Here is a 26150-nt window from a genome sequence, read left to right as displayed (position 1 = left end):
TTAGAGCAGCTTCTCAGAGGATGGCCTTGGACTTGAATTGGCAGCAATCAGAATATTTTAGATGTTTATACATGATAAATGCAATAATTAATTCACAAGAGAAACAGCTAGCTACCTTGCGCTAGCCCTAGTTACAGGCTGATTGACTGATTTGAGACGGAGTTTCACTCTTGTTGCCCAGGCTGGAGTGCAATGGCATGGTCTCAGCTCACTGCAACCTCCGCCTCCTGGGTTCAAGCGATTCTCCTGCCTCAGCCTCCCAAGTATCTGGGATTACAGGCACCCGCCACCATGCCCGGCTAATTTTTGTATTTTTAGTACTGACGGGGTCGGGGTGGCGGGTCACGATATTGGCCAGGCTGGTCTCGAACTCCTGACCCCAGATGATCAGCCCGCCTCGGCCTCCCAAAGTGCTGGGATTACAGGCGTGAGCCACCGCGCCCGACCAGTTGCGGATTTATAAAAGCAGTCCCTTAGCAACTTGCTGTGGCTACACCAACCTTGGACCAATTCGCAAACTGCTGGTGTAAAGCGTTTTTGCGCATGTGCTGTAGCCTTGCGGAAAGGAGCCTTCTTCAGCGACGATTTCCGGGCGACGCAGGAAGTGGCTCCAGGGCGCACGCGCGTTGTTTCCGCGGTACTCAGGGCAGTTTCTACCGCCGGCTTAAGGAGGCTTCGGGCTCCTGGGATTTCTGTCCACGCTCCTCGCCCTCGTCCTCCGCGCCGGAGCAGGTTCGCAAACTCCTCAGACCCTCCTGCTCCCGGCCGCCGCTTTCCGCCGCGGCGAGACCCCCAGGTAGGCCCTGTGCCGCGCGCATCCCGTCGTTACCCGCCGCCATGGCGCCCGCAGAGGCCGAGTTGCCTCCGGGGAGCGCGCTTCTGCGGGATGCTGGGGCGCGAGCGGGAATGTTGACTAAGCTTCGTTGCTGGGTCCTGGAAGCGAGGTCAGAGCTGAAAGTCGCCTTAGGGGTCACCTAGGGTCTTATCCATCGTTTTTCTTGTGGGGGAGCTGAGGCCCTGGGAAGGGTCACATTGCGTTAATGCAGTGTCTGTCGCCTCCGCCCCTCCCCCTTACACGTCTGGCCACTCGTCAGATACATGTCAGCTCCTCGGAGAAGGCTTCCCTGCCCGATTTGCAGAAGGGCATCCCCTTTTAGCCTCTTCCACGTCAACCTGCTTCTTTTCTTTCGTAGCAGTTACCACTCTCTGAAACTAAGTCTGTTTCTGTCTTACCCCGCCAAGTATTTATTGTATACGTATATAGGTGCAACTATACAGGCAGTACTTCTCCCAGCAAGTATTATTAAATACCAGCCGCCCTGGGCCAGGCACTGTACTGTGGGACCGAGCATGCATTAGGGGAAGAATCCAGGCAAGTGGCTGCCCCTTTGGAGCTTGCATTCTGGTGGGGAAGAGATTGAGTGTAAACAAGAAATTCCAGGTCATGACTGGTGCTGTGACGAAAGCAAGGGGATGTGATGGAAGGTTAGATATGTTAAAGTTGGCAGAGAAGCCTCTGAGGAGGTAATTCAAGAATACTTGTGACAGCTTTTTTGAAGTATAGCTTACATACCTTTTAGCCATTTAAAGTGTACATTGTGAGTCTGGAAATTTTATACAGTTGCGTAAACATCACAACTTCAAATTTGGGACATTTTCATGACCCCAAAAAGTTCGGAGGAGGCAACTTTTGCACTGGGATATGAAGATTAAAACGGAGGCAGCTGTGGGGAAGGGGAAACAAATCATCCCAGGCTGAAGAAACAGCACTAGGTTTGCTCCAAGGCAGGGATGAACTTGCTGTGTTCAGGAGAGAAAGGAAGCCAGCAGAGCTAGAAGGGCTGGGGTGCAGCAAGGCAGTAGAGAGCGGGAAGAGATTAGGTGGGTCCCACAGATGCCTGTGCCTTCTGAACTTTGGAAGTTTCCCAGTGCTCAGCATAAGGTGTGGTCCACACTGGCTAACACGAACGACTCTCACGTACCATGTTCTTTTCCCTAAGTTCGTCCCTAATGGCAGAAATGTTCTCTCCCAGCTTGAAGGTTGAGGTAGAGGAATAGAGTGAAAGTAACATTTATTAAGAACCTATAGCGTTTTAGGCACTGTGTGTGTGGTTTCAGTTAGTTCTCATAACTCTGAAGTAGATATTAGTGTCTCTGTTTTACAGATGAGAAAATCAAGGTTAAGCGACCTGTTCAAAGCCATGTAGCCAGCACCTGGACTGATTGCAGAGGCCTTGTTTTGCCTTTGTTCGTTCATACAGTTAACTGGTGTTGTAAGTACCTCTACATTTGAGGGCAGAAATGTGGTCAGCAAGCACCACATCCCCTCACGTTCACTGAAACATACATGTGCTTGTAGCTGTTGCACTCACCTTTTGTTCTGCACTTATTTTTCATGAAGCTGAGGAAACTCAAATGCCTTCCCCAAATTCCTTGCAGTTTCTCTGTTCTGTGTTGTCTTATTAGCAAGGATGTCCCTCAGCCATTTGTCTCCCTTTGGAGAAGTGACTTGCATGGAGGACTTCTCAGTGTAACGGGTAGCAGGATTGAAATGTGGCTTCAGTGTATGTAACTCCTCCGGGAGTTGGAAGAAAGAAAGGAAAAGTCGTTTATTGTACGTGCTCTGAACTAGACACTGCATTTTCTACATAATCTGATTTGATTCCCCAGACCAGCCCTGGAGAAGGTGTTAATGTTCTCTATGTTTGCAGAGCAGGAAGATGAAGACTGTGAGATCACAGTCCCAACTCCTGAGTGGCAGAGGCCCTGGCCAAACCCTGCTGGGCCTGTTAGATTATGATACCCAGGAAAAAACCCAGGGTGGGAGAGGTTCTTGCTGGGTGAATGTCCAAAACACGATGCCAGACCTTTTTAAAACTTTTACCAAGAAATTGCTGATTTGCTGCCCGGACTGGTTCTTCTAGGTCGTTTCATGCAGATACGGATGTAAACCAGAATTCAGAAATTAGTAAGAAAGTGAATGCCCACTAGGTGGAAACCTGAAAGCACAGGACCTGCCATCTTGTTTACTGTTATATTTCTGATGCACAACTCAGTGTCTCTATGTAAAAAATGAATGAATTTATTTTCTAGCTGGTGACTACAAAATAATCTGCAATGTATCCATATTGGTCTATTAATGGTAACAAATGAACCATACTAATATGAGATAATAGGGGAAACTGGATATGGAGTGTATGGGAATTCTATCTTTACTATTTCTGGAAACCTAAAACTACTCTAAAATAGAAGGTTTATTTTTTGAAAGCACTCTGCTCATTGCATGTATAAATCTTGTCTGAAAAGTGAAGCCTGGCCTCAAGCCACTTTGAGTATTTCTCTTCTGCCAGTTAATTATCTTACTATTGCCTCTCAGTGATATTACTTAAGAGAAAACCCACCCTTAACATTTTTCATTATTTTTTAGGGTCAAAATGAGCCTGTTTGGAACAACCTCAGGTTTTGGAACCAGTGGGACCAGCATGTTTGGCAGCGCAACCACAGACAATCACAACCCTATGAAGGTACCATGAAAAGCTTCCTGGGGCTTGTAGGAAGAGTTTCGCCAGAGTTTCTCCCATCAAGGATAGAACCTGAGATGACTTGCGAGCCTCCTTTGGGCCAAAAGCTTTGAAATTTTGTCTAACTCATCTTTCTCAAACACTGGAGCACAGAAAATATGTCCCCTCTACTAGTGTCCTGTTCCTCCTGGCCTGCCAGGTCTCCAGAATCACCGAAGGTGCAGATTCCAGTGCAGATTCCCAGGGCCTGGCCCAGGACTGTTGACTTAGAATTCCCATGGTTGGGGAGAAGGGAGGGCAGGTGAAAACTATGATCTAGCCCTGCGGGGCCAGAGTGAACTGGTCATTTAGAAAACGAGGCCATGGGCATTTCATTAGCAGCTGCTGCCGCTAGTCCTGGTGGTGCTGGTGCTTTCTCCAGCTTATTTTTTACTCCTCTTTTTGATCATAGTAAGGAAAGGTCTAATTCAGTTAGTTCTTGAGCACAAGGAAAGGCCACCGTGAGGTAATTAGTGAGAAAGAAAACCATTTTGAATTAAGCTGTGAGTATGCATACATTTTAACATGGACTTTTTTCCCCCAGGATATTGAAGTAACATCATCTCCTGATGATAGCATCGGTTGTCTGTCTTTTAGCCCACCAACCTTGCCGGGGAACTTTCTTATTGCAGGATCATGGGCTAATGATGTAAGTACTCCTTAAATACGTGTTCTATAAATCATCTGTCTTTGTATGGGCAAGGTTAGCTTTAGCTCCATTGTTTCCCAAGTAAATGAATCAGACTTATTTATGGCCTTTTTTTAAGAAATCAATTTGGGGGTGTGAACCCTTCTGAATGGCAGACATTATTTGTTCTTACACTGGTTTTTGTTAGGAAAGCACAAAAATGTATTGCTTGGAATTTTCTACTGTAGTTCAATCTCTTGAAGTTTATTCCTAAATAAAATGTCATATTTATCCAGAGTGAACATTATACCCAATGGCACACATCAACAAATTCTGCTTTTTGGCATCCTGACAGTGTTCCTCAGGCATGTGTTAAACTTCTTCAACATTAAATAATAGATCTGCCTAAATACTTTCTCATCGTGTACAAAAAGAAAGACCAAAAAAATTACAATTTACTAAAAGAAAGAAAACTCTGGTAGAAAAATAAGCAAAGTGTGTAAAGAGGGGCTTCACAAAAGTAAGAATAAACCTGAACCATTCATCCATACTTGTAATCAGAAAAATGTAAATTTAAGACTCTTTTTTCTATTAAATTAACAAAATTAAAAGTTTAAAAGAATAATAGTGCCAGCAAGGATAAGCTGAAACCCTACATGTACGACTCGTAGGTATGTAAGTTGGCAGAGCTTTTCCACAGGATAATTGGCAATAGTTATCAAAAATCCTTAAGCTTATACCCTTTATCTCATTGATACTCTTCTGGGACTTGAGTAGGAAACCTGATAATGTACTTCATCTGCATTGTCTAAATTAACCTTTATAACAGCCAAAGCACTGTGAACTTGGTCTCTATTTTATGGATCAGGATGCTGAGCTTAGGGAAGTAGAATAACTGGCCTCGGGTTACGTATCTGAGTGAGTGGCAAAGCCAGAGGCTGCAGACCCACAGTAAGGCTCCGGCCCACGCTTCTAGTTAGCCAGTGCCTGGTACTGCCTCTCAGAAAACCATAATGCTAGTGAAAATTTTGAAAATGTTAATATCCAATAGTAATGGCAATTTATGGTGTGTTTGTATGATGGAATACCATTGTAAGTTTTTGGAAAAGTTTTCAAACTGTAGCCTACAGCACAGGGGCAGGAGGGGTTAGGAGAACAGGAGGAAAGATGGTAGTCAAGGTTGAGCAAGCTTGCGTTCTACATGTAATTTCTAGAAAGATTTCAGATGATTTGCTGCTTCAAAAAAAGGATGTTTAAAGTTGAACAGGCTAGTGATGCAGGAGGAAAGCTGTAGCTGCAAAAGCGAAGATACTGTGTGATCTAGTGTCTTCCAGAAAATGTGTGTACATGGAAAGAAAAGTAAGAGCACACAGAACCATTAGCTGTGGTTATCTGTGGTGTGATTAGGGTGATTTTTATTTTTTTGCCATATTTACAAAATCTCTAAAATGTATTACTTTTTTAACGGAGGGGAGATTATATTAAAAAGTATTCAGAAAAGGTAAGTTTCTACTTTGGTCTTACCATTCAGAGAATGGTAATGGGTAAGTGATATTCTACTTTAGAAGACGTGTCTCATAGATGCAGTGAGCAAATTATCTGCAATTTTATGTGTAAGCAATAGAATTTGTTTATTTTAATAGCTTAGGCATAAGAAAACAGTTGTTTTCACAGGTATTTTAATTCCTTTGTTCTTGAAGTTAGATAATTAGGTTGCTATGAGAAGTCTATGTATGGTTAAGGTGTACACCATTAGTTTTTAGGTGTTAAATGCAAGCAATACATTGTAAATTGCTTTGTTTGCATTGAATTTTTTTGTTACTACAGGTTCGCTGCTGGGAAGTTCAAGACAGTGGACAGACCATTCCAAAAGCCCAGCAGATGCACACTGGGCCTGTGCTGGATGTCTGCTGGAGTGATGTACGTTCCCTTCCATTTCTCATGTACCCTTTTACGTAAAGTACAGAATAACTGAGAATGTTTAATAATCCAAACACAAATAGCATATACGTGTTCATATTGTAAGAATTCTAAGTTTCTGAACATAAATATAGTCATTTGTTAATGTTCTTAATGTTGGCTTTAGTTAGCCACTTTCTTTGAAAGCTTTTCTTGTATTAAATTTTGTGTGTGTGGTTAAGGAGAGTTGAATGACTAAGCGGCAATTTACGAAGAAGCCAGCAGGGAAGGGGAAACACCTGTGGCGAGCTGCAGTGGGTGGGGCTCCTGGAGTACATCATGCGCTGCAGCTGTGGAAGGTCTTCCACCTGGTACAGGGGAGTCAAGGGATGAACAGCTGTAGATGGGCCTTGGCCTGGCGAGGGGAGCCAGGAGTTGAACACCCCAGCCTCTCTCCTCTGTTCTGCCGTTGCTCCTGGTGGCTGAACCCAAAAGTAGTGAGAATGTTAAGGGGCCTGGTGACAGGCAGACACACTGTAGTGCTGAAGAAGCTAAGCCTTGAGGACCCTTCCAAGGCCTTGTACCTGTTCGTTTAGTCAGGTTTATTGAGTCTGATTTGCCTGCTGTAAAATTGAACTTTTTTGGTGTACAGCTCTGTGAGTGTTAAGAAATGCATAGAGTTGTGTTCAAAATATAGAACAGATCCATCGGCCTCCAGATTCTCGTCAAATTCTTCCCAGCTCCCAGCCCCTGGAAACCACTGATCTGTTTTTTTGTTTGTTTGTTTGTTTTTGTCCCTGTAGTTTTGCCTTTACAGGAGTGTCATCTCAGTGAAATCCTGTAGGGTGCAACCTTTGCACTCAGCATGTTGCATTAACGTATGGTGATTGTTTTGTCAGATGTATTTCCTGTGTTTGGGGTGGGATGGTGGAAATTAGGACAGTCATTGAGATATATCATCTGCAAAATGCTAGTGTAAGTGGTAGGAGTTTCTCATAAAAGATGTACAAGTTGGTCATAGTATTGGGGGTATGCCGTTGGAATTCGTAAGAAGAGAGTGGTTAGAAGGGTCTTGATAATGAAATTTGTGGTATAGAGTTCTGGTGGATATACAGTGTGTAGTGCTCCTAGGAAAATAGTAGTAGTTAGAGCATTTATTGTGATAATATTCATGTATTCTATAAAGAAGAGGGCAAATGAGCCTGCGGCATATTCGATGTTGAAGCCTGAGGCTACCTCTGACTCTACTTTTGTTAAATCAAAAGGAGCTCGGTTAGTTTCTGCTAGTGTGGAGATAAATCATATTATGGCTGGGGGCCATGATGGTAGGAGCAGTCAGAGTAATTCTTGTGATGAATGTGTATAAGTTAAATGAGCTGCTTATCAGTAGAACTGATAGCAGGATAATAGCTAGGGTGACTTCATATGAAATCGTCTGGGCCACAGCTCATAGTGCACTGATTAGTGCATATCTTGAATTAGATGCTCATCTGATCATAGAATAGACGGCTAGGCTTGATGTGGCTAGTATAAATAGGAGGCCTACATCAAAATTAGAGGATCTGGTGTAGGGAGGGGGGTTCATAAGAGGAGAGCGATAGAGAGGGCTAGGGTTGGAGCAGTAATATAAAGGGTGATTGATAGTAGATGGTAAGGCCCGCAAAGGTTCTTTGGTAAAAAGTTTTATTACATCAGCGAATGGTTGAAGCAGTCTGTAGGGTCCTACAATGTTGAGTCCTTCATGTCGTTGTATATAGCCTAAGATTTTTCGTTCGATGAGTGTAAGGAACGCTATCACGATGAGAGTGGGGATGTTAGGAGCAGGAGAAGGTTAATTATAGGCATGTTGTTAAGAAGAGGAATTGAACTTCTGATTATAAAGTGTTTTATGCAGTTGCCAGGCTCTGCCATCTTAACAAACCCTGCTCTTGGGTAGAGTATGTGATGATTTATTAGATTGAGATAGCATCATCTATGGAGTGAGGGCACGTTACGAAGTGGGCCCTATTTCTCTTGTCCTTTCTTACTAAGAGGAATGTTAAATAGGTAGAAACAGACCTGGATTACCCCAGTCTGAACTCAGATCACACAGGACTTTAATCATTGAACAAATGAACCCTTAATAGCGGCTACACCATTAGGATGTCCTGATCCAACATCGAGGTCATAAACCCTATTGTCGATATGGACTCTAGAATAGGATTGCACTGTTATCCCTAGGGTAACTTATTCCGTTGATCAAATTATTGGCTCAGTGTGTAAAAACTCACTTAGACTAGTGTGGTCTTAGTTTAGGTTGTTAAGAGATTGAATTATGCTCCGAGGTCACCCCAACCAAAATTTTTAATGCAGGGATAGGAGGCTAGGGCCTGTAGGCTTGTTGGAGTTTTTATTTGCATTGATGAATTAAAGCTCCGTAAGGTCTTCTCGTCTTACTTGTTTATATCCGCCTCTTCACGGATAGGTCGAGTTCACTGGTTGAAAGTAAGAGACAGCTGAACTCTCGTGTGGCCATTCATACAAGTCCCTATTTAGGGAACAAGTGATGATGCTACCTTTGCACGGTCAGGATACCACGGCCGTTGAGCATATGTCACTGGGCAGACCGTGCCTCTGATACTGGTAATGCTAGAGGTGATGTTTTTGGTAAACAGGCAGGGTAGGATTTGCCAAGTTCCTTTCTTACTAAGAGGAATGTTAAATAGGTAGAAACAGACCTGGATTACCCCAGTCTGAACTCAGATCACACAGGACTTTAATCATTGAACAAATGAACCCTTAATAGCGGCTACACCATTAGGATGTCCTGATCCAACATCGAGGTCATAAACCCTATTGTAATGTTAACCCTTTTTGTAATGTTTCCTTAGAGCATGCCTGTGTTGGGTTAACAGTGCAAATAATAGGGTGTTTATTATATCATTTATTAGTATTGGGCTGTTAACTGTCAGTGGGTTGCTCCGGTCTGTTGTAAGCTTATGCAATGGAGAATGTCTTCATGTTACTTATATTAACATTATTGCTTCTATTAAGTAATAGTTTAGTCCGATGTGATGTTAGGAGTTCAGTAGACTGGTTAGAATTTAAGATAGTTAGATACTGAGCTTAAATGCTTTCTTAATTAGTGGCTGCCTTTGGACCAACTGTGGTGGTAATGTTTTTTACTCTCTGTAGGAAGAGTCTAAAGAGCTGTCTCTCTCTAGACTAACAAACTTACAGGGAGATTAAGTAATTCCATAGGTAAGTTTAAAGTTGAACTAAGACAGCCAGCTATCACCAGGCTCGGCAGGCTTGTCACTGCTACTCATGAATCTTCCCACTATTTTGCCACATAGGTGAGTGTGCTCTTTCAGGTATTCTTGGGTAGCTTGTCTGGTTTCAGGGGACTTGGCCATAGTTCTCTATATAAAGTTATTTCTAGTTAATGCTTTATGCAGAAGGTATAAGGGCTTGTCTTTGCTTTTTTTTTTTTTTTTTTTTTTTTGAGACGGAGTCTCGCTCTGTCGCCCGGGCTGGAGTGCAGTGGCCAGATCTCAGCTCACTGCAAGCTCCCCTCCCAGGTTTACGCCATTCTCCTGCCTCAGCCTCCCGAGTAGCTGGGACTACAGGCGCCCGCCACCTCGCCCGGCTAGTTTTTTGTATTTTTTTAGTAGAGACGGGGTTTCACCATGTTGGCCAGGATGGTCTCGATCTCCTGACCTCGTGATCCGCCTGCCTCGGCCTCCCAAAGTGCTGGGATTACAGGTGTGAGCCACCGCGCCCGGCCTGTCTTTGCTTTTTATTCCTTGATATAGTTCTTTCATCTTTCCCTTACGGTACTGTCTATTGCACCAGGATAGAAATTTCACCTATGCTTTTGTTTAAGGTAAATGGTTTAAGATAGTTTGATAATGTTTTTCGCGAGGTTTGGGGCTAGAGTTGGCTCAGAGTGGTCAGGTCATGATGAAATCTCAGTGTAAGCCGGATGCTTTGGGTTAAGCTACACTTTGGCTTGTCCAAGCGCACTTTCCAGTATGCTTACCATGTTACAACTTACCTCCTCTGTACCTGTGTAGAAAATTATCAGTAACAGTGATTTCTAGAGTAGTATTCAAGGAGGGTGATGGGCTTTGTGTGCATGCTTCATGGCCTTATTCAACCAAACACTCTGCTCTTGGTTTACTACTCAATCCTCTTTAAGCCCTTAGATTTCATAAAGGCTGTCGTGAGATTTTCTGGACATAGAAAATGTTGCCTATTTCTTGCCACCTCCTGGGCTACACCTTGACCCAACGTTTTTATGTGTGTACTTGTGCTTACTCTATAACCTTTTAAGGGTGTGCTGCAGATGGCGGCATATAGGCCGGGGGCAAGAGATGGTGAGGTGTATCAGGGTTAATCGATTATAGAACAGGCTCCTCTGGAGGGATATAAAGCACTGCCAAGTCCTTTGAGTTTTAAGCTGTTGCTTGTAGTACTCTGGCGAATGGTTTTGTTAATGTAACTATTAGGGTTTAGGGCTAAGCATAGTGGGATGTCTAATCCCAGTTCTTGTCTTAGCTACTGTGTCTTCAGGGTATTAAAGCTACTTTTGTAGTATATTTTATTTCAACTGGAGTTTTTTACAACTTAGATGGAGTTTAGCTTTATTGAGGGCAGACCTTAAACACTCTTTATGCCAAGTTCTATTAGCTTTGGTTAACCATATGGCCACGTGGCTGGCACGAAGTTAACCAACCCTAAGTATTAGTATAGCTTAGTTAAACTTCTGTTTATTACTAGATTTAACACTACTGTTTCCTGTGGGGGTGTGGTTGAGCAAAGTGTTTTGAGCTGCATTTGTGTGTGCGTGCTTGATACCTGCTCCTTTTGATCCGGGTGATCTAGAGGGCGTTTTCACTGGGGTAGGGATGCTTGCATGTGTAATCTTACAAATAATTAATAGAAAGGCCAGGACCAAACCTATCTGTTTATGGGGTTGTGTGGACCCATCTAGACATTTTCAGTGTCTTGCTTTGAGTGGTTAAGCTACATTTACTGCATAGGATACTTAAATGGAAAATTAAAGTATGAGAAAGAAAGAAAGAAATAGTTGTTTACAGTTCTGGAAGTTCAGGGTCTTTAAAGTTGAATTGGCAGAGGTTTGGCTGAGAGGGTTATTCATAATTAGAGTATGGTTGATTTAGGGTTATGGTGTATTGGGGCAGCACTTTCAGAGGGCTATGCTTAAGGTATTATATTGGTATTAGGGCAGAAGTTTAGTTAATATATTATACATAATGGAGGATTTATTTGGTAGGGGGGTCTTAAGATTTTTTAGAAAATTACATCAATCGAGGAGTAGCTGTTCGGGTGTTTGTGGTTAAAATATGTCTGGATTCTGACTGGGTTGCATTTTGGTCTCTTGTGTTTGGGGTTTGGCAAAGGTGTGTTTCCCCAGGTTGATAGTAAAGTCAGATTGGGGGAGGGCTGCAGATTCAATCGGAAATAGTTCTTGAAATTGAGCATATGTGCAAGCGTGAGCGTCTGTTGATTAATTGTTATGTCCTTCAACCAGAATTAACACCTATGGTTGTTATGTCAGTCTGGAATATTCAGTATAAGTTCAGCTACAATGGGTTTGGCAGGAATCAGGCTCTTGCCATGCTGAGTCACAGCACCCCCAAAGTTAAATACCAAATACATGACAGTGCGCCCATGACTGGCTAATAGGGTGTTAGTCATTAGTCCATCAGGATGTCTTATTTAAAGGGAATGTGTGGGCCATCTTAATTTTATGGCCATACGTTAATGCAGGGGTCCCCAACCCCCAGGCTGTGGACCAGAACAGGTCCATGGCCTGTTAGGAACTAAGCTGCCCAGCAGGAGGTGAATGGTGGGCCAGTAGTGAGCCTTACTCCCTGAGCTCCGTCGCCCGTCAGATCAGCGGCAGCATTAGATTGTCATAGGAGCTCGAACCCTGTTGTGAACTGCGCACGTGAGGGATCTAGGTTGTGTCTTCCTTATGAGAATCTAATGCCTGATGATCTGAGGTAGAACAGTTTTATCCTGAAACGACACCCTCACCCCACCCCAGTCTGGAAAAATTGTCTTCCATGAAACCGGTCCCTGGTGCCACAAAGGCTGGGGACTACTGCTTTAATGTGATCTTATTTAGCTCGTATATAAGAAATAATTCTGTGTATAAACATTTTGACATAGTTTAGGGGCCACAGTTGCTCCCATTTCGTTCATTAGCAAGGATAGGCTTCTCTGAGGCATTTTTATCATCTGTAAAATGTCTTCCTGACACACCTGGTCAAGTTATGACACTACATTAATAGATACATGAAAAGTTTGAAAAGTGAAGCATTCATTTCATATGCAACTTATTTTTAGTTTACGCATGGAAAAGTAGCAGCATGAGTAGATTTGAAACTTTTCTAATGTATATTGCCTATCTTTACTGATTGAGCAACGGGTCAGAATTAGAAAGTTTCTTATAAAGTATGGCAAGAAATAGAACTAACTGATGCAGGAATCCTTTTGCTCAAATGTTATCTAATGGCTATTGGAATTTATAAAACTGAATGTAAGTTTCATACCATCTAGTGGGAGGATCAGACAGGAATGAGAGTTGTACGTTCTGAGGGAGGTAAGATGAACTGGTGCTGGGTGGGAAAAAGAATACAGAAGGCAACTGTAAAGTTTGGAAAGGCTTCTGTGAATACTTTACAGAAAACAAGAATAGAGCTTTTTTTTTTTTCACTGTTGCTCTGTCACCCAGGAGTGCAATGGTGCGATCTCAGCTCGCTGCAGCCCTCGCCTCCTGGGTTCAAGTGATTCTCCTGCCTCAGCCTCCCAAGTAGCTGGGATTACAGGCGCCCACCTCCACACCCAGCTGATTTTTGTATTTTTAGTAGAGACGGGGTTTTGCCATGTTGCCGAGGCTGGTCTTGAACTGCTGAGCTCAAAGTGATCCACCTGTCTCGGCCTCCCCCAAGTTCTGGGATTACAGACATGAGCCACCGCGCCTTGCCAGTAGAGCTGATTCTTAAAAAGTAAACCACATGCCTATAGCTTTTTAAGCATTGTCTCATCCAGTTGAGGCCTGGGTTCAAATTTCAGCTCTGTCTCTTCCAGGCTTTTGACTTTGCCAAGTTGTTTAATCTTTCTAAATTTGTTTTCTTGTTTAGAAAGACAGGGTTGCTGCCAGGCTGGAATGCAGTGGTGTCCTCATGGATCACTGCAGCCTCGATCTCCTGGGATCAAGTGATCCTCCCGCCTCAGTCTCTGAAGTAGCTGGGACTACAGGTGTGCACCACCATACCTGGCTTATTTTTCTATTTTTTGTAGAGGCGGGGTCTCCTTATGTTACCCAAGCTGGTCTCAGACTCCTGGCCTCAAGCTATCCTTCCTCCCAAGCCAAACTTGGTAAAGTTGAATCTTTGGTACTTTAAGGACATGGTTCAAACTCTGTGGCTGAAGCAGGTAGACTTAGAGCAGCTGGTGAAGCATACACACATACTCTTTCTCTTCCCAGTGCTTTGCTGGATTCTCCTTTATGTCTGCACGTGTCCACTGAGATTGGCATGCTCTGCTCCACAATGCTGATGACATGTGGTGGGGCTGGCGTTATGAGATTGAGAGGCCAGTGTTCACTTGGATTCAGGGCGGCCCTCTCCATACACTCATACCTTTCCTTTGCTGTGTTTTCAAGGATTTATAGAATTACAACCTCATTAAAAGCATGAGGAGCAAGTTTTATCTCTTCTTTCAAATGAAGTCACTTCAGTAGAACAAGTTTTTGCTAGAGGAGAATGGTGGTCAATTTTTGAGCTCTGAAACCAAAAATGAAATAAATAGACTAGGCCAAGGTTCAGCAAACTATGGCCCATGAGTCAAACGTGACCCACTGACTTGTAAATAAAAGTTTTATTGGAATGCAGCCACACTCATTGATTGACATAATATGTCTGGCTGCTTTCAAGCTGCAGTGACAGAGAAAACCTACTTTCAGTTATTTGTATGGATATTGTGAAACCATCAGACAGTGACCACTAATTTTTAAATCTGTTTGACAGATTAGATAGGACCAGTGACTGTTGTAAATTGGCATAGCTTTATTGCATGTACTTCGAAGTGTTATTAGATAGGGACTGAACAAAAGTAATAGTGATTATAGAGTTATGTGTTTTATATGTAGAGAGAAAGATAAATGTAACAAAATGTTTACAATTGGTGAATCTGTGTCAAGTGCTTATGGGTATTTTTTGTATTTTTGCAACTTTTCTGAAGGCTTAAGGTTTATCAAAATAAGAAAAAATTTTTAAGTGGCCCATGGTTCCTGCTGAGAGGAGACCTGGGATCAGGGACAAGAGAGTTTGTTTTCACTAGTTTGTGATTTCTGATTTTTAAAATCCTGTTTATATGTTCTCACTTAGAAAGTAAGTCAATAATGAAATAGATGAAAATGAGTTTTTTGTATGACACTGTAGTTTGCAGTACACTGGTCCCCAAACAGTTGGAAAAATAAAGATTGCCAAAGTTTGCCTCAATATATTCAACTTAGTATCTAAATGTATATAGAGATTTAGTTTTCCTTAAAATGCAAAATGTTTGTTTTATTTTAGGATGGTAGCAAAGTGTTTACGGCATCGTGTGATAAAACTGCCAAAATGTGGGACCTCAGCAGTAACCAAGCGATACAGATCGCACAGGTAACAGAAGCCTCTGCAGAAAGGCTGGGCACAACTGGTACCCAGGACTCTCATGGCTCTCTAAGTGAAATAATTATTATAATAAGAAAAGGTGCAGTTAGACTCTGTCAAATCAATTAGACAATATAGCAGAAACGTCTTGAGTACAGAAATGACAATTTTATAACCATTCTCATTCTTAACTAGTATTCACAGATTGTCTTGTCATGGGTCTTCATATATGTATGGATGGAGTCATAAGGAGTTAGTGACATTAAAATCTATGAAAGATAGGTCATAGGTGATTCGTGACATTCACAGGCTGGACGTTTCGATCTCATGCATGGCTGGTCTTCTGCCAACTGCATTTGGTCACTTACTTGTTCAGCAAGTGTTCTCTGTCTAGGGGCCAGTAATAAAGCAGCGAGTCAGAGGGGCATTTCCCCACATATGTGGAACTTTCACCATTACTCAGGGCCACTGGCAGGTACTGTGGGAAGAATGCCAAGGGCAGAAGTAATAATGAAGATAAGAGAACGTAGAACCAGAGGGTCCAGCTGCTAAGGGGGCTTCAGGAAGAGCACAATGCTGGAACGTTTTCAGGAAGGCGCTGCATACTCAGGTCACAGTGCTGTGTACTAGAAACATCTCCTTGATCTCTTAATTCATGTCACCTTAGTGAGTAAAACTGTGGTGGAATCCCCTACTTGTTATTTCTGAGTATCTCCCTAAGGAGGAGCTTACTTTCACTCGTACATATGTCTTTTTTTGGTTGTTGAGACGGAGTCTCGCTCTGTCGCCCAGGCTGGAGTGCAGTGGCCGGATCTCAGCTCACTGCAAGCTCCGCCTCCCGGGTTTACGCCATTCTCCTGCCTCAGCCTCCCGAGTAGCTGGGACTACAGGCGCCCCCCACCTCGCCTGGCTAGTTTTTTGTATTTTTAGTAGAGACGGGGTTTCGCCGTGTTAGCCAGGATGGTCTCGATCTCCTGACCTCGTGATCCGCCCGTCTCGGCCTCCCAAAGTGCTGGGATTACAGGCTTGAGCCACCGCGCCCGGCCGCACATAGGTCTTATAAGTAAAAAAATTAAAGTTTGCTAGCATGGAAGGTGGATATATGTTCTTGTGTTAAATTGACTATTTTGATCATGAGTGTATTAGTCCCTTCCTGCATTGCTGTAAAGAAATTCCTGAGACTGGGTAATTTATAGAGAAAAGAGATTTAGTTTGCTCATGTTCTGCAGGTTGTATGAGCATGGTGCCGGCATCTGCTTGGCTTCTGGGGAATCCCAAGGGAGCTTTTATTCATGGCGGAAGGTGAAGCAGGAGCAGGCACATCACATGGCAAAAGTAGGAGAGAGAGGGCTGTGGGAGAGAGGAGGTGCCACACCTTACAACAGCCAGACGTCGTGAGAACTCACTGTCGTGAGGACGGCACTAAGACAGGAGGGATCCTCCCCCATGACCCAGACATCTCCCACCAGGCCTCACCTTCAACACTGGGGACTACATCTCAACATGGGATTTAGTGGGGACCATGCAAACTATGTCAGTGAGGAAAGATTGGGAAAGCGCTAAATATCTTTTGATTTTTGTTTGGTGTGACCTCAGCGTTTAAATTAGTTTCTTCCCTTTGAATTGCCACAGCTAAAGCCATTCAGCACATTCTTACATTTACCTTGGCCTGTTTTGTTTTTGTCTTGTTGAAAGCATGATGCTCCTGTTAAAACCATCCATTGGATCAAAGCTCCAAACTACAGCTGTGTGATGACTGGGAGCTGGGATAAGACTTTAAAGGTATAATGTGCAATTGAAGCATTGTTTGGCCCCGTCAGGATTGTCATTTATTCTTGCACCATTTTGACTTCTGCTCTGAATGGTCACATACTGGCTTCTCTTTTTTGCTTTTAGTTTTGGGATACTCGATCCTCAAATCCTATGATGGTTTTGCAACTCCCTGAAAGGTGTTACTGTGCTGATGTGGTAAGGGATTTTAACTTAACATGTATTTACTTTTAAAGAAACAAAATAAGTATTTCTCACCTTGTGGTATCTTGCAGTTAGCGGGTAATGTAAAAATCCTACCGACTTTAGTAATAGATATAAAGGATAGAGTTCAGATTGCCTCAGTCGTCTTCAATTGGGAGATTTTTGTACTGCGTTTCTTCTAGAAGTACTTAATACTGGATGTCAAATTTTCCTGCCACTTGTTTGAACATATGCAGCTAGCTACGTGCCATCTCTAGTGTGACATCTATCATGTCCTTTCCATGGCAGTAGGAAAACTTGCAGTGACTTTGTGAGGTGGTACCAGGTCTTTGGGGACTGTCTCTGAGTGGGATAGAATTGAACTTTCTCGGCCAGGCACAGTAGCTCACGCCTATAATCCCAGCACTTTGGGAGGCCAAGGTGGGTGGATTGCTTAAGGTCTGGAGTTTGAGACCACCCTGGCCAACATGGTGAAACCCCATCTAAAATACGAAAATTACACCAAAAAAATACAAAAATACAAACCCTCTAAAAAGATAAAAATTAGCTGGGCATGGTGGCACATGTGTGTAATCCCAGCTATTTGGGAGGCTGAGGCATGAGAATTGCTTGAACCTAGCAGGTAGAGGTTGAAGTGAGCTGAGATCATGCCATTGCACTTCAGCCTTGGTGCCAGAGTGAGATTCCGTCTCAGAAAAAAAAGAAAAAAAAGAAATAAAGAAATGGAACTTTCTCCATCTGTTTAGCCATGTCTTAAAGTTTTGTACCAACAGTCCTGTAATTCCACTTTTAAGAATTTATCACAAGAAAATAATCAAAGATAGAAATGGTCTTTGTTTTTGTGTGTTTTTTGTTTGTTTGTTTTTTGAGACGGAGTCTCGCTCTGTTGCCAGGCTGGAGTGCAGTGCCACGATCTCAGCTCACTGCAGCCTCTTGCCTTCCAGGTTCAAGCGATTCTCCTGCCTCAGCCTCCCATGTAAGTGGGACTGCAGGTGTGTGCCACCAGACCCGGCTAATTTTTGTATTTTTAGTAGAGACAGGGTTTCACATGTTGGCCAGGATGGTCTCAATCTCTTGACCTCATGATTCACCTGTCTTGGCCTCCCAAAGTGCTGTGATTACAGGCATGAGCCACCACGCCTGGCTGGTCTTTGTTTTATGTTATGTAGTGGAACATTGGAAGTGGTCTAAGGGGTCACCAAGACACAGATAAATAAACCCTTTGGTAGGTTCATTTGAGGGGACGTTAGACAGCCGCTGCTAGTAGTACTTGAAAAAGTGTGTGACATGGACCTTATGAAACATGTTTTGAGTAAAGGATATGAATTGTACAGAAATATGCTACATACCAAGTATCATGCTGAGGACAAAGACTGAAATAAAATATACTATACTGTTAACCAATTAGTGAGAGCAACTGAAGGGGTGGTGTAGGGGATTTTTATTTATTCTTAGTTCCTGAGTATATTTTCTAAATATCCAAATATTTTATAGTTAATTTTAAAACACAAGACTTTTTAAAATATATGAATGTTCTACTTTCAAATACTGTTTCTCTAGGTTTTAGTGAAACATAATCACGGGATTATTAAAATCCAGACTTAATTTTGTAACCAAAACTTAATCGAACACATTAGTATAAAAACAGCATACTGCTTCACCTGAATCGCATCTCTGTTTTCCTGTATTCCCTAGATATACCCCATGGCTGTGGTGGCAACTGCAGAGAGGGGCCTGATTGTCTATCAACTAGAGAATCAACCTTCTGAATTCAGGAGGATAGAATCTCCGCTGAAACATCAGGTGCGTCATTAGTCAAATCAAGAAGCATGTATTTAGCACCTGCTGTATGCAAGATTGTGCTCACATCTGGAATACAGTTGTATTTTGAAAAGCCTATAAGTATGTTCAAAGGAGGGTGAATTGAAGGATATAAACACAAATACTTAGTGAGTGAATACTAAGTAATACTAAGGTATCCCTGGATGAACTGAACTTACGTCTTCTCCAAACATGCCCCCGGATGGCTGAGTGCAGCTGAATTGTAGGAACCAAGGGAAAGCTGCTCCTTTGCTCTCTGAAGGAGTTTACTGAAAACCAGCTGGCAAAAGACAGATTAATAGGAGAAATGGCATACAAATTTATTGATGTGCACAGCATCTTACAAAGATCTTAAAGGCAATGTGGTTGATGCTTTCATACCATCTAGAGGTCACAGCAAGAAGAGGGCTCAGGGCATGGCCCAAAACAGGCTCTCATGGTAAATCGGGTTCTCGTGACAAGACAGGTTATGGGAAGAAGAGAAGAGGAGTTCTGTGGGGCAAAGGTGGTCTTGTTAATGTGGAGGAAGCCCCTCAGGCAGCACCCTCGGAGAGGACTGAGATAACGGCCTCAGACGGCAGTTAATCTTCCCTGAATCAGTACAAGGGAAGGGCCTCGGAGAAAGCCTGGCTGCACCAATGCCCATTTGTCTCTGCAGATGCAAATCTCCCCACAAAAGATAGCTTTTCAGCTATTATTTCCAGCCCTTCTGAATAGCCATCTTGAAATATGTTGGATAAGTCTGTTTTGGGGCGAAGTATTTTGGTTTCCTTGAGAATAAACTTACACATCTGGATGGGTTGGTTCCATTGTAAATTCCTAGCTTCCCACCTCAACTCAGCCTGCATCACACCTAGACAGTTGCTAGCTTTTTCTCCTTCACTCAGGCCTCCACTTGCCACAGGGCTGCTGGGCCTGTATTCTTGTCAGCTTCTCCATCCTTTAGTCTTTGTCTCAGCCAATCAGATCAGCTGTTGCTCAGATTAAAAAGAAGCTAATGGGAACTCCTCCTCTTTCTCCTGCCGGATCTAGAAATTTGTCTGTGCTTGCCTCCTCCCCTGCCTTTTCCCCCATGAGATGGAAACCGTCCTGCTAAGGCCAGTTTCGTGGTGGGACCCCATGCCCTCCAGCCTTCTCGGGAACCGTATGCAGTGTATCACCTCTTTCCCATTCCCCCATCTCTCCTGCCACGTAGTACTTCTCCATTAGCACTGACACTTGCTCAAGTCTAGTTGATCCTAGAAAACACACCTCCCTTGACCCCCACATCCTCCTCCAGTACCGCCTGTGTCCCTTTTCCTTCCGCAGTTGGGCATCTTGCCTGAAGTGTGCTTTTGTTCCCTTACTTCCCACTCATTTCTCACTCGTGAGACCTTTGCCCCTGTTGTTCCGTCAGAACGGTTTTTGGCATGACCACCGGTGGCATCCTCATTGGTAATTCCAGGGGACACTGGACAGCCATCCTCTTACTGGAACAGAGCACCATTCACTGTTCTTACAAGACACATTTCCCTGGCTGCTGTTTTGCCAGCCTCTTACCCGCTACCTCTGTGGCTGCTACTCTGTCTTTGCTGGCTCTTGGCTGAATGTGGATGTTCCACAGATGTCTCCCTAAGCTGCTGCCTCCTCCACCCAAGCTCAACTGATCTCCCATCCACTGTCACTCAGCCACGCCCTGTGGACTGGAGACTCAGACCTCATTTCTGTGTTCCTGACATGGACACCCAGTCGGACAGCTCCTTGGTGTGTCTCCCAGGCGTCTGAGCCTGCAGTATCCCACGCCAAACCCAAGACTACGTTCTGTGGCTCTTTATTCAAATGTTACCCTTGCCTCAGGATTCTCCCTTGCCACTGCCAGCAGTACCATCTATTTTATACATACGTATGGATGTCATATACATACTAAATATTTCACTTCTTTTGCCTACTAGAATGTAAACCTCATGAGAGCAGAGTTTTTGTTTGTATTTGTTGCCACCTCCCAGCACTTGGAGCAGGGCCTCAAGTGTAAAAGGTGCTCTGTAAATATTTGCAGAGTGAACATTGGATCTGAACCTGCCCCTCTCGGCCACCACCAACCTGTTGCTCCTGATGTGCTTCACAGCCCATTCAATGGGACCTCCATCTCCTTTGGTAGAGCCAGAAATCTTGAGGTCACCCCTGATTGAACTCTCCCCCTCCTATCTCACTAATCCTCAATCTCCTCCCCTCCACCCTGAAATTATTTGGGAATCTGTTCATTTTTCTCCCTCCCTCCTGCCACATCTAATTCAAATATTGGAAAGCACTTAGATCAGAACTCTATGACATTGGTCTTGGCAGTGATTTCTTGGCTATGACACCAAAAAGCACAGGCAACAAAAGCAAAAATGGCCAAGTGGAACTGTGTTAAACTAACAGCTCCTGCACAGCAGGGGGAACCACGAAGAGAGTGAAAAGGCAGCCTGTGGAATGGGAGAAAGTATTTGGAGACTTTCTAACAAGGGATTGATTTCCAGAATACATAAGGAACCCCTGCAACTCAATAGCAAGAAAACTGGTGACATGAAAAATGAACCAAAGACTTGAATAGACATGTCTCCAAAGAAGACATACAAATATCCAGCAGGTGTATGGAAATGTGCTTAACATACTAACCATCAGGGAAAGGCAAACGAAAACCACAATGAGATACCATCTCCTACCTGACAGGACCACTGTTACCAGAAAGCCCAAAGATAGCACGTGCTGGGGAGGGTGTGGGGAACCTAGAACTCGCGCGCACTATTGGGGGAATGCAAAATGCCACAACCGTTACAGAAAACTGGAGGCCTCAAAACATGAAAAACAGAATCCCCATATGATCTAGAAGTTCCACTTACAGGTCTTGATTCAAAAGAATCGAAGTGGGTATTTTGAAGAGAGACCTGTACTCCTAGTGTTCCTTGCGGCACTGTTCACAATAGCCAAGTGAACAGATAAAGAAAATGAGGTGTATACCTGCAGTAGGATGCTGTGCAGCCTGAAGGAGGAAATCCTGCCACTCGTGACAGTGTGGGTGACCATGAAGGAGATTATGCAAAGTGAAGTAGCCAGACACAGAAAGAAACTGCATGATTCCACTGAAATGTGACATCCAACGTCGACTCACGGAAGTAAAGGGTGGAATGGTGGACATCAGGGGATTGGGGGAGAGGGAAATGGGGAGCTACTTAATCAATGGGATGAAATTTCATTAAGCAAGATGAGAATGCTCTAGAGATAAGCCGTACAACATGGTACCTGTAGTCAACAATAATGTAGACTTAGAAATGTGTTAAGGGGTGGCTCTCGTGTTAACTGTTCTTACCACAATAAAACGAGCACATAGACCTTGGCTCTCGTTCAAGGCATCCTCCCGAGGTGAGGCAGCAGCTCTTGTAAGTGGCACCACTGGCCTTGCTGGACTGCGGCCTAAGCCCTTCCCTGCCTCCCCATTTCCTTTTGGGTGAATCCTCAAAAAAACAGGTCCCATCTGGCTTCACTTCCTGCCACCTGGTGCTAGCGCCCTGGCCTCTCCGTTGTTGAGGACTGATTGCCATCGGCCTTTGCACAGGGCCAATGCGTGTGGCTCTTGGTGCAAGTGGCACCCCTGGCATTGTGCAGTTCCTGGTGTGTGCCACACAGTAGACCCTGTGCTGAGGACCAGCCATGGCCTTTTCTGTCGTCTAAGAACTTGCAGATGTTTGTCACTTTGCTTTACTTTTTTTCTTTGTAGTCACAAAAGTAATGGTCTGGCAATTTTTAAAAAGGTGGGGGAGCAAACAGTACAGGAATGAAAGAACAGGCTGTTTTTCTTCATACTTAGGAAACGTGCATCCCCAGTAGCTGTCACAACGCCAGAGGCTGCTTCTCCCTTCGTCTTGCCTAGCCCCTGCCTGGGTCCTGCCGGGCTTCCCCTGAACTCACACAGAAGCTCAGATGGCCAGCTCGGGCAGGGTGGGTGGTTCTCCGGGCTTTGGCCAGGTTGCCACGACTGGAAGGAAGAAATGGTATCTCTGAAGTTAGCTTCTCCTCAGGGTGGTCGGCTTCTCTGCCCAGAAGGCTGGGTAGTAGAACCTCTGGGTTCTTCTGTAGAGTGGAGACCCGCCCTTGGGCCCTCAAACTCAACACTGGGCGAAGTGCAGCATGTTGCTTGTGTGTAGCATGGCCACTACACCCACTGTCCCCTTCACCCTGTTTCCCTGTGAGACGGGTGCAGCAGAGCCTGCATCCCTCCTCCAGCTGGGGAGGCAGAGGTGCAGAAGCATCAGGTGACCTCCTGAGGGGTGTCTGCCTAGCCAGGGACGTCTCCATTCCCTGCGGGCAGAGCCGCTGCCTGCCTCACAGCCCATGGGGCTCTGCTGGCGTGAACGCGGCCTTGTAGGGTGGCAGAGGGAGAGCGAGCAACGGAGGCAGGGAGGAGCACGGGGTGTGCAGTTTGGTCATAAGCTCACGGCTTAGACGGAGTTATTAAGGAGTTAGAAAGCAATGCTTACTGCTGTATCGTATTTGAGTGATGTTCTTCTGGTTCTTCTACAACCTAAACATGGGGTAAAAATGACTTACCTTCATGTTAGTCATGAAATCTTATATTATGCTGTGATTATGTCTCTGTTTTATTTTAACTGTAGCATCGGTGTGTGGCTATTTTTAAAGACAAACAGAACAAGCCTACTGGTTTTGCCCTGGGAAGTATCGAGGGGAGAGTTGCTATTCACTATATCAACCCCCCAAACCCGTAAGTGTGATTCTGTCAGCTTGCAGATTTCACCTTTTTTATTAACAAAGGAAGACTTACATGAACCTTTGTTTTTCAGTGCCAAAGATAACTTCACCTTTAAATGTCATCGATCTAATGGAACCAACACTTCAGCTCCTCAAGACATCTATGCGGTACGTTTTTAGACACTTTAGCCGTGGTGATACATCTGGAAACCAGACTTGGAGGTGGCTGAGGAATTGTGGGATCAGAAAAAACTCATCATTGAAGAGCTTGTGTGTGTTCATATCTGGAGATAAGTGGCTTATGCTGTAGGCTTCAGGTTTCTGTGGGTTTTTGTTGTTGTTGTTGCTGTTTTTGAGACAGAGTCTCACTCTGTCGCCCAGGCTGGAGTGCAGTGGCATGGTATCAACTCACTGCAACCTCCACCTCCTGGGTTCAAGCGATTCTCCTGCCTCAGCCTCCCAAGTAGCTGGGACTACAGGCGCCCAGCTAATTTTTGTATTTTTAGTAGAGACGGGGTTTCACCATATTGGCCAGGCTGGTCTCTAACTCCTGACCTTGTGATTCGCCTGCCTCGGCCTCCCTGAGTGCTGGAATTACAGGCGTGAGCCACCGCGCCCGGCCTTGTTTTCTGTGTTAATGTGCCCCCTGACTAGCAGCGTTGTGTATTTGTTTCTGAACGCAAGCTTAGGATGTTTTGCCAGAGTCTTCTCCCTCCCTTAGGAGTGCTAGTAGACAGCTCACACAACAGAGCTCAGACTGAGAAATCTGTTTGCTCAAAAGAAACGTTTTCCTGAGGTCTGTTCCTTGTTTCTTGCTGTCCACATGCTCACTTTCTCTGGTGTGCAAGGCCTTACAGGAGGCAAGATTGGGTTCTGGGCTGGCATTTGATGGAGGAAGTCTGGATAGTTTCTTTTGCGATCAGCGGGCAGCAGCTCGAAGGAAATGTACCTGTGCGCTTGGTTTCCTAACTCAAGCAGGAAGTGTGCGTGGGTGGAACCTTCTCCGCGCCCCTCTGCCTGGCTTCTTATTGTGCATGTCAATCCTTGCAGGTAAATGGAATCGCGTTCCATCCTGTTCATGGCACCCTTGCCACTGTGGGATCTGATGGTAGATTCAGCTTCTGGGACAAAGATGCCAGAACAAAACTAAAAACTTCAGAACAGTTAGATCAGCCCATTTCAGCTTGCTGTTTCAATCACAATGGAAACATATTTGCATACGCTTCCAGCTACGACTGGTCAAAGGTGAGAACTCCTGGGCGCTCCAAGGTAGTAGAGCCAGGTTCTGGGTTCAGAAGGCCTAGGCCTGAGTTGTGACTCTTCTCCGGACTCACATGTGTCCTTGGGCAGGTCACCGTCCCCTCCCTGTAAGGGGAAATTGCAGGACTTCCTCAAATGGTTGTGGGAATTCAGTACAGCCTTTGGCCAGAACCCAGCACACAGGAAGCACTCAGCCAGTGTGAGCCATTATGGGCTGCTCTGTTCCTGGGCACAGAAGCACAGTCAGGCCGGCGGCTGCACTTTATGAAGGGGGTGGCAGGGCGGGTCATGGAGCTTTCACCTGGGTGGTGTTGGTTGGTTGGTTAGCTGGGTGGTTTGCACAGGGGGAGTTAGGAGCTGGCAGGAGCAGGGCTGCAATTTTGAGGCCTTTGGGAGTGATGGTGAAATGTGTAGAGTCGAGTACTCAGTGCCCAACCCCGTGGGAAGTGTGTTGGCTTCAACCAGCCTGCGTGTTTCTCCACTGCTCAGCTCTTCTGGAGAGGTTGTCATCATTGTATTTGTGGTTTTCATCATTCTCCTCCCACCCCACTCTGCCCTTTGCTCCACAGCAGCCTTCTAGACTTTTCCCTACCCTGCCCTGGCTTCCGATGGGGAGGTCGCCTGCTTCACATAGGAGGGGCTTCTAGTGGCCTGCAGTGTCTTTCCCGCTCACCTCATGTCCACCTATGCTGACCCCACCTCCTTCCACCCTCACGGCTCTTTTCTGGGCCTTCTCCCATTGTCTTCTGTCCCCGTTCACCAGCTCCTCCCCTCTGTCTAAGCACGGAAGCCTGGAACCGTTTCCCTGTATGGTAAGGCTATCGCGAGAGTGGTGTCAGCACCTACCCTCTTGGTTCCCTGTGCTCGGTCCCCTCCTCAGTCCACTGCCAGGTACTTTCTGGCCTCTTAGAGCTGTACTCAGAGTCCCCGTGGCCACGTCCTCCTCGTCCAGTCCAGAAGCTTCCTTTCTGTCTGTGCCAGGCACTCACCTGTCCCTTCCTCTTCTACACAGCTCTCCTCACTACTGCTTGGTCACGTCCTGGTTTATTCTGCTTCGGGCTGTGGTTTCCATCCTCCTACCAGCTCCTGTCTCTTGGCCCCTCTTGCCTTGCTGACATCTCGCCATCTCAGCCTGGGGGGCCACCACAGGGCTCTAACCAGTGCTTTGCATTCCCAAGACACCTGCTGCCACACAAGCCAGTGACTGGAGACGTCCCTTGGTTCCAGCCCTGCCCACTCCACCTTCAGTATTTCCCAGTCTCAGGAGTATGGCTGCACCTTAGTCTCCCTGAGGCCCTGAACATAGACACAGAAGTCCAGCTGATTGCCTTCCATCCCTCTGACCCTCCAGGCCTGCTGCTGCTTCTGTGTTTCCCTGTTTGAGGGTTTGCTGTGTGAGCCATGCAGCTACATTTTTTTTTTTTAAGCAACTTTATTGAGGTACAGTTGAAATGCAGTCATTGTTTAAAGTGTACAGTTTGATCAGTTTCAACATCTGTAAATACCCATGAAACTATCACCACAGTTATCTCCCCGAAAGGTTTTTGTGTGTATTCCTGTAATCTTCCCGTATGCACACACAAAACTATGGATCTGTTTTCTGGCATTATGGAC

The 26150-nt window shown here is 44.9% G+C and overlaps 2 protein-coding genes across 2 annotated transcripts in view; one reads left to right on the top strand and one right to left on the bottom strand.

Annotated features, from left to right (window-relative positions):
- The first annotated feature begins 464 nt into the window (after nt 1–464).
- The window catches only part of RAE1 (ribonucleic acid export 1), a 28006-nt gene continuing 2320 nt past the window's right edge, over nt 465–26150 (top strand). The window contains exons 1-11 of the mRNA XM_010365115.2: nt 465–796; nt 3428–3524; nt 4105–4209; nt 6016–6108; nt 14679–14765; nt 16452–16538; nt 16653–16724; nt 18426–18533; nt 23183–23289; nt 23369–23444; nt 24327–24521. Of these exons, the coding sequence (XP_010363417.1) occupies nt 3435–3524; nt 4105–4209; nt 6016–6108; nt 14679–14765; nt 16452–16538; nt 16653–16724; nt 18426–18533; nt 23183–23289; nt 23369–23444; nt 24327–24521 (1020 nt within the window). The 5' untranslated portion in view covers nt 465–796; nt 3428–3434. The remainder of the gene's footprint in view (nt 797–3427; nt 3525–4104; nt 4210–6015; nt 6109–14678; nt 14766–16451; nt 16539–16652; nt 16725–18425; nt 18534–23182; nt 23290–23368; nt 23445–24326; nt 24522–26150) is intronic.
- On the bottom strand, nt 8005–9225 carry MTRNR2L3 (MT-RNR2 like 3). The gene is made up of 2 exons (XM_010365112.2): nt 8936–9225; nt 8005–8772 (listed from the first exon to the last, which is right to left on the bottom strand). Exon 2 carries the CDS (start codon nt 8600–8602, stop codon nt 8528–8530), a length of 75 nt encoding a protein of 24 aa, XP_010363414.1. The 5' UTR covers nt 8603–8772; nt 8936–9225; the 3' UTR covers nt 8005–8527.

Source organism: Rhinopithecus roxellana, chromosome 13 (genome assembly GCF_007565055.1).
Source record: "Rhinopithecus roxellana isolate Shanxi Qingling chromosome 13, ASM756505v1, whole genome shotgun sequence".
Taxonomy (NCBI): Eukaryota; Metazoa; Chordata; class Mammalia; order Primates; family Cercopithecidae; genus Rhinopithecus; species Rhinopithecus roxellana.
This window is presented reverse-complemented; position numbering and strand designations above follow the sequence as displayed.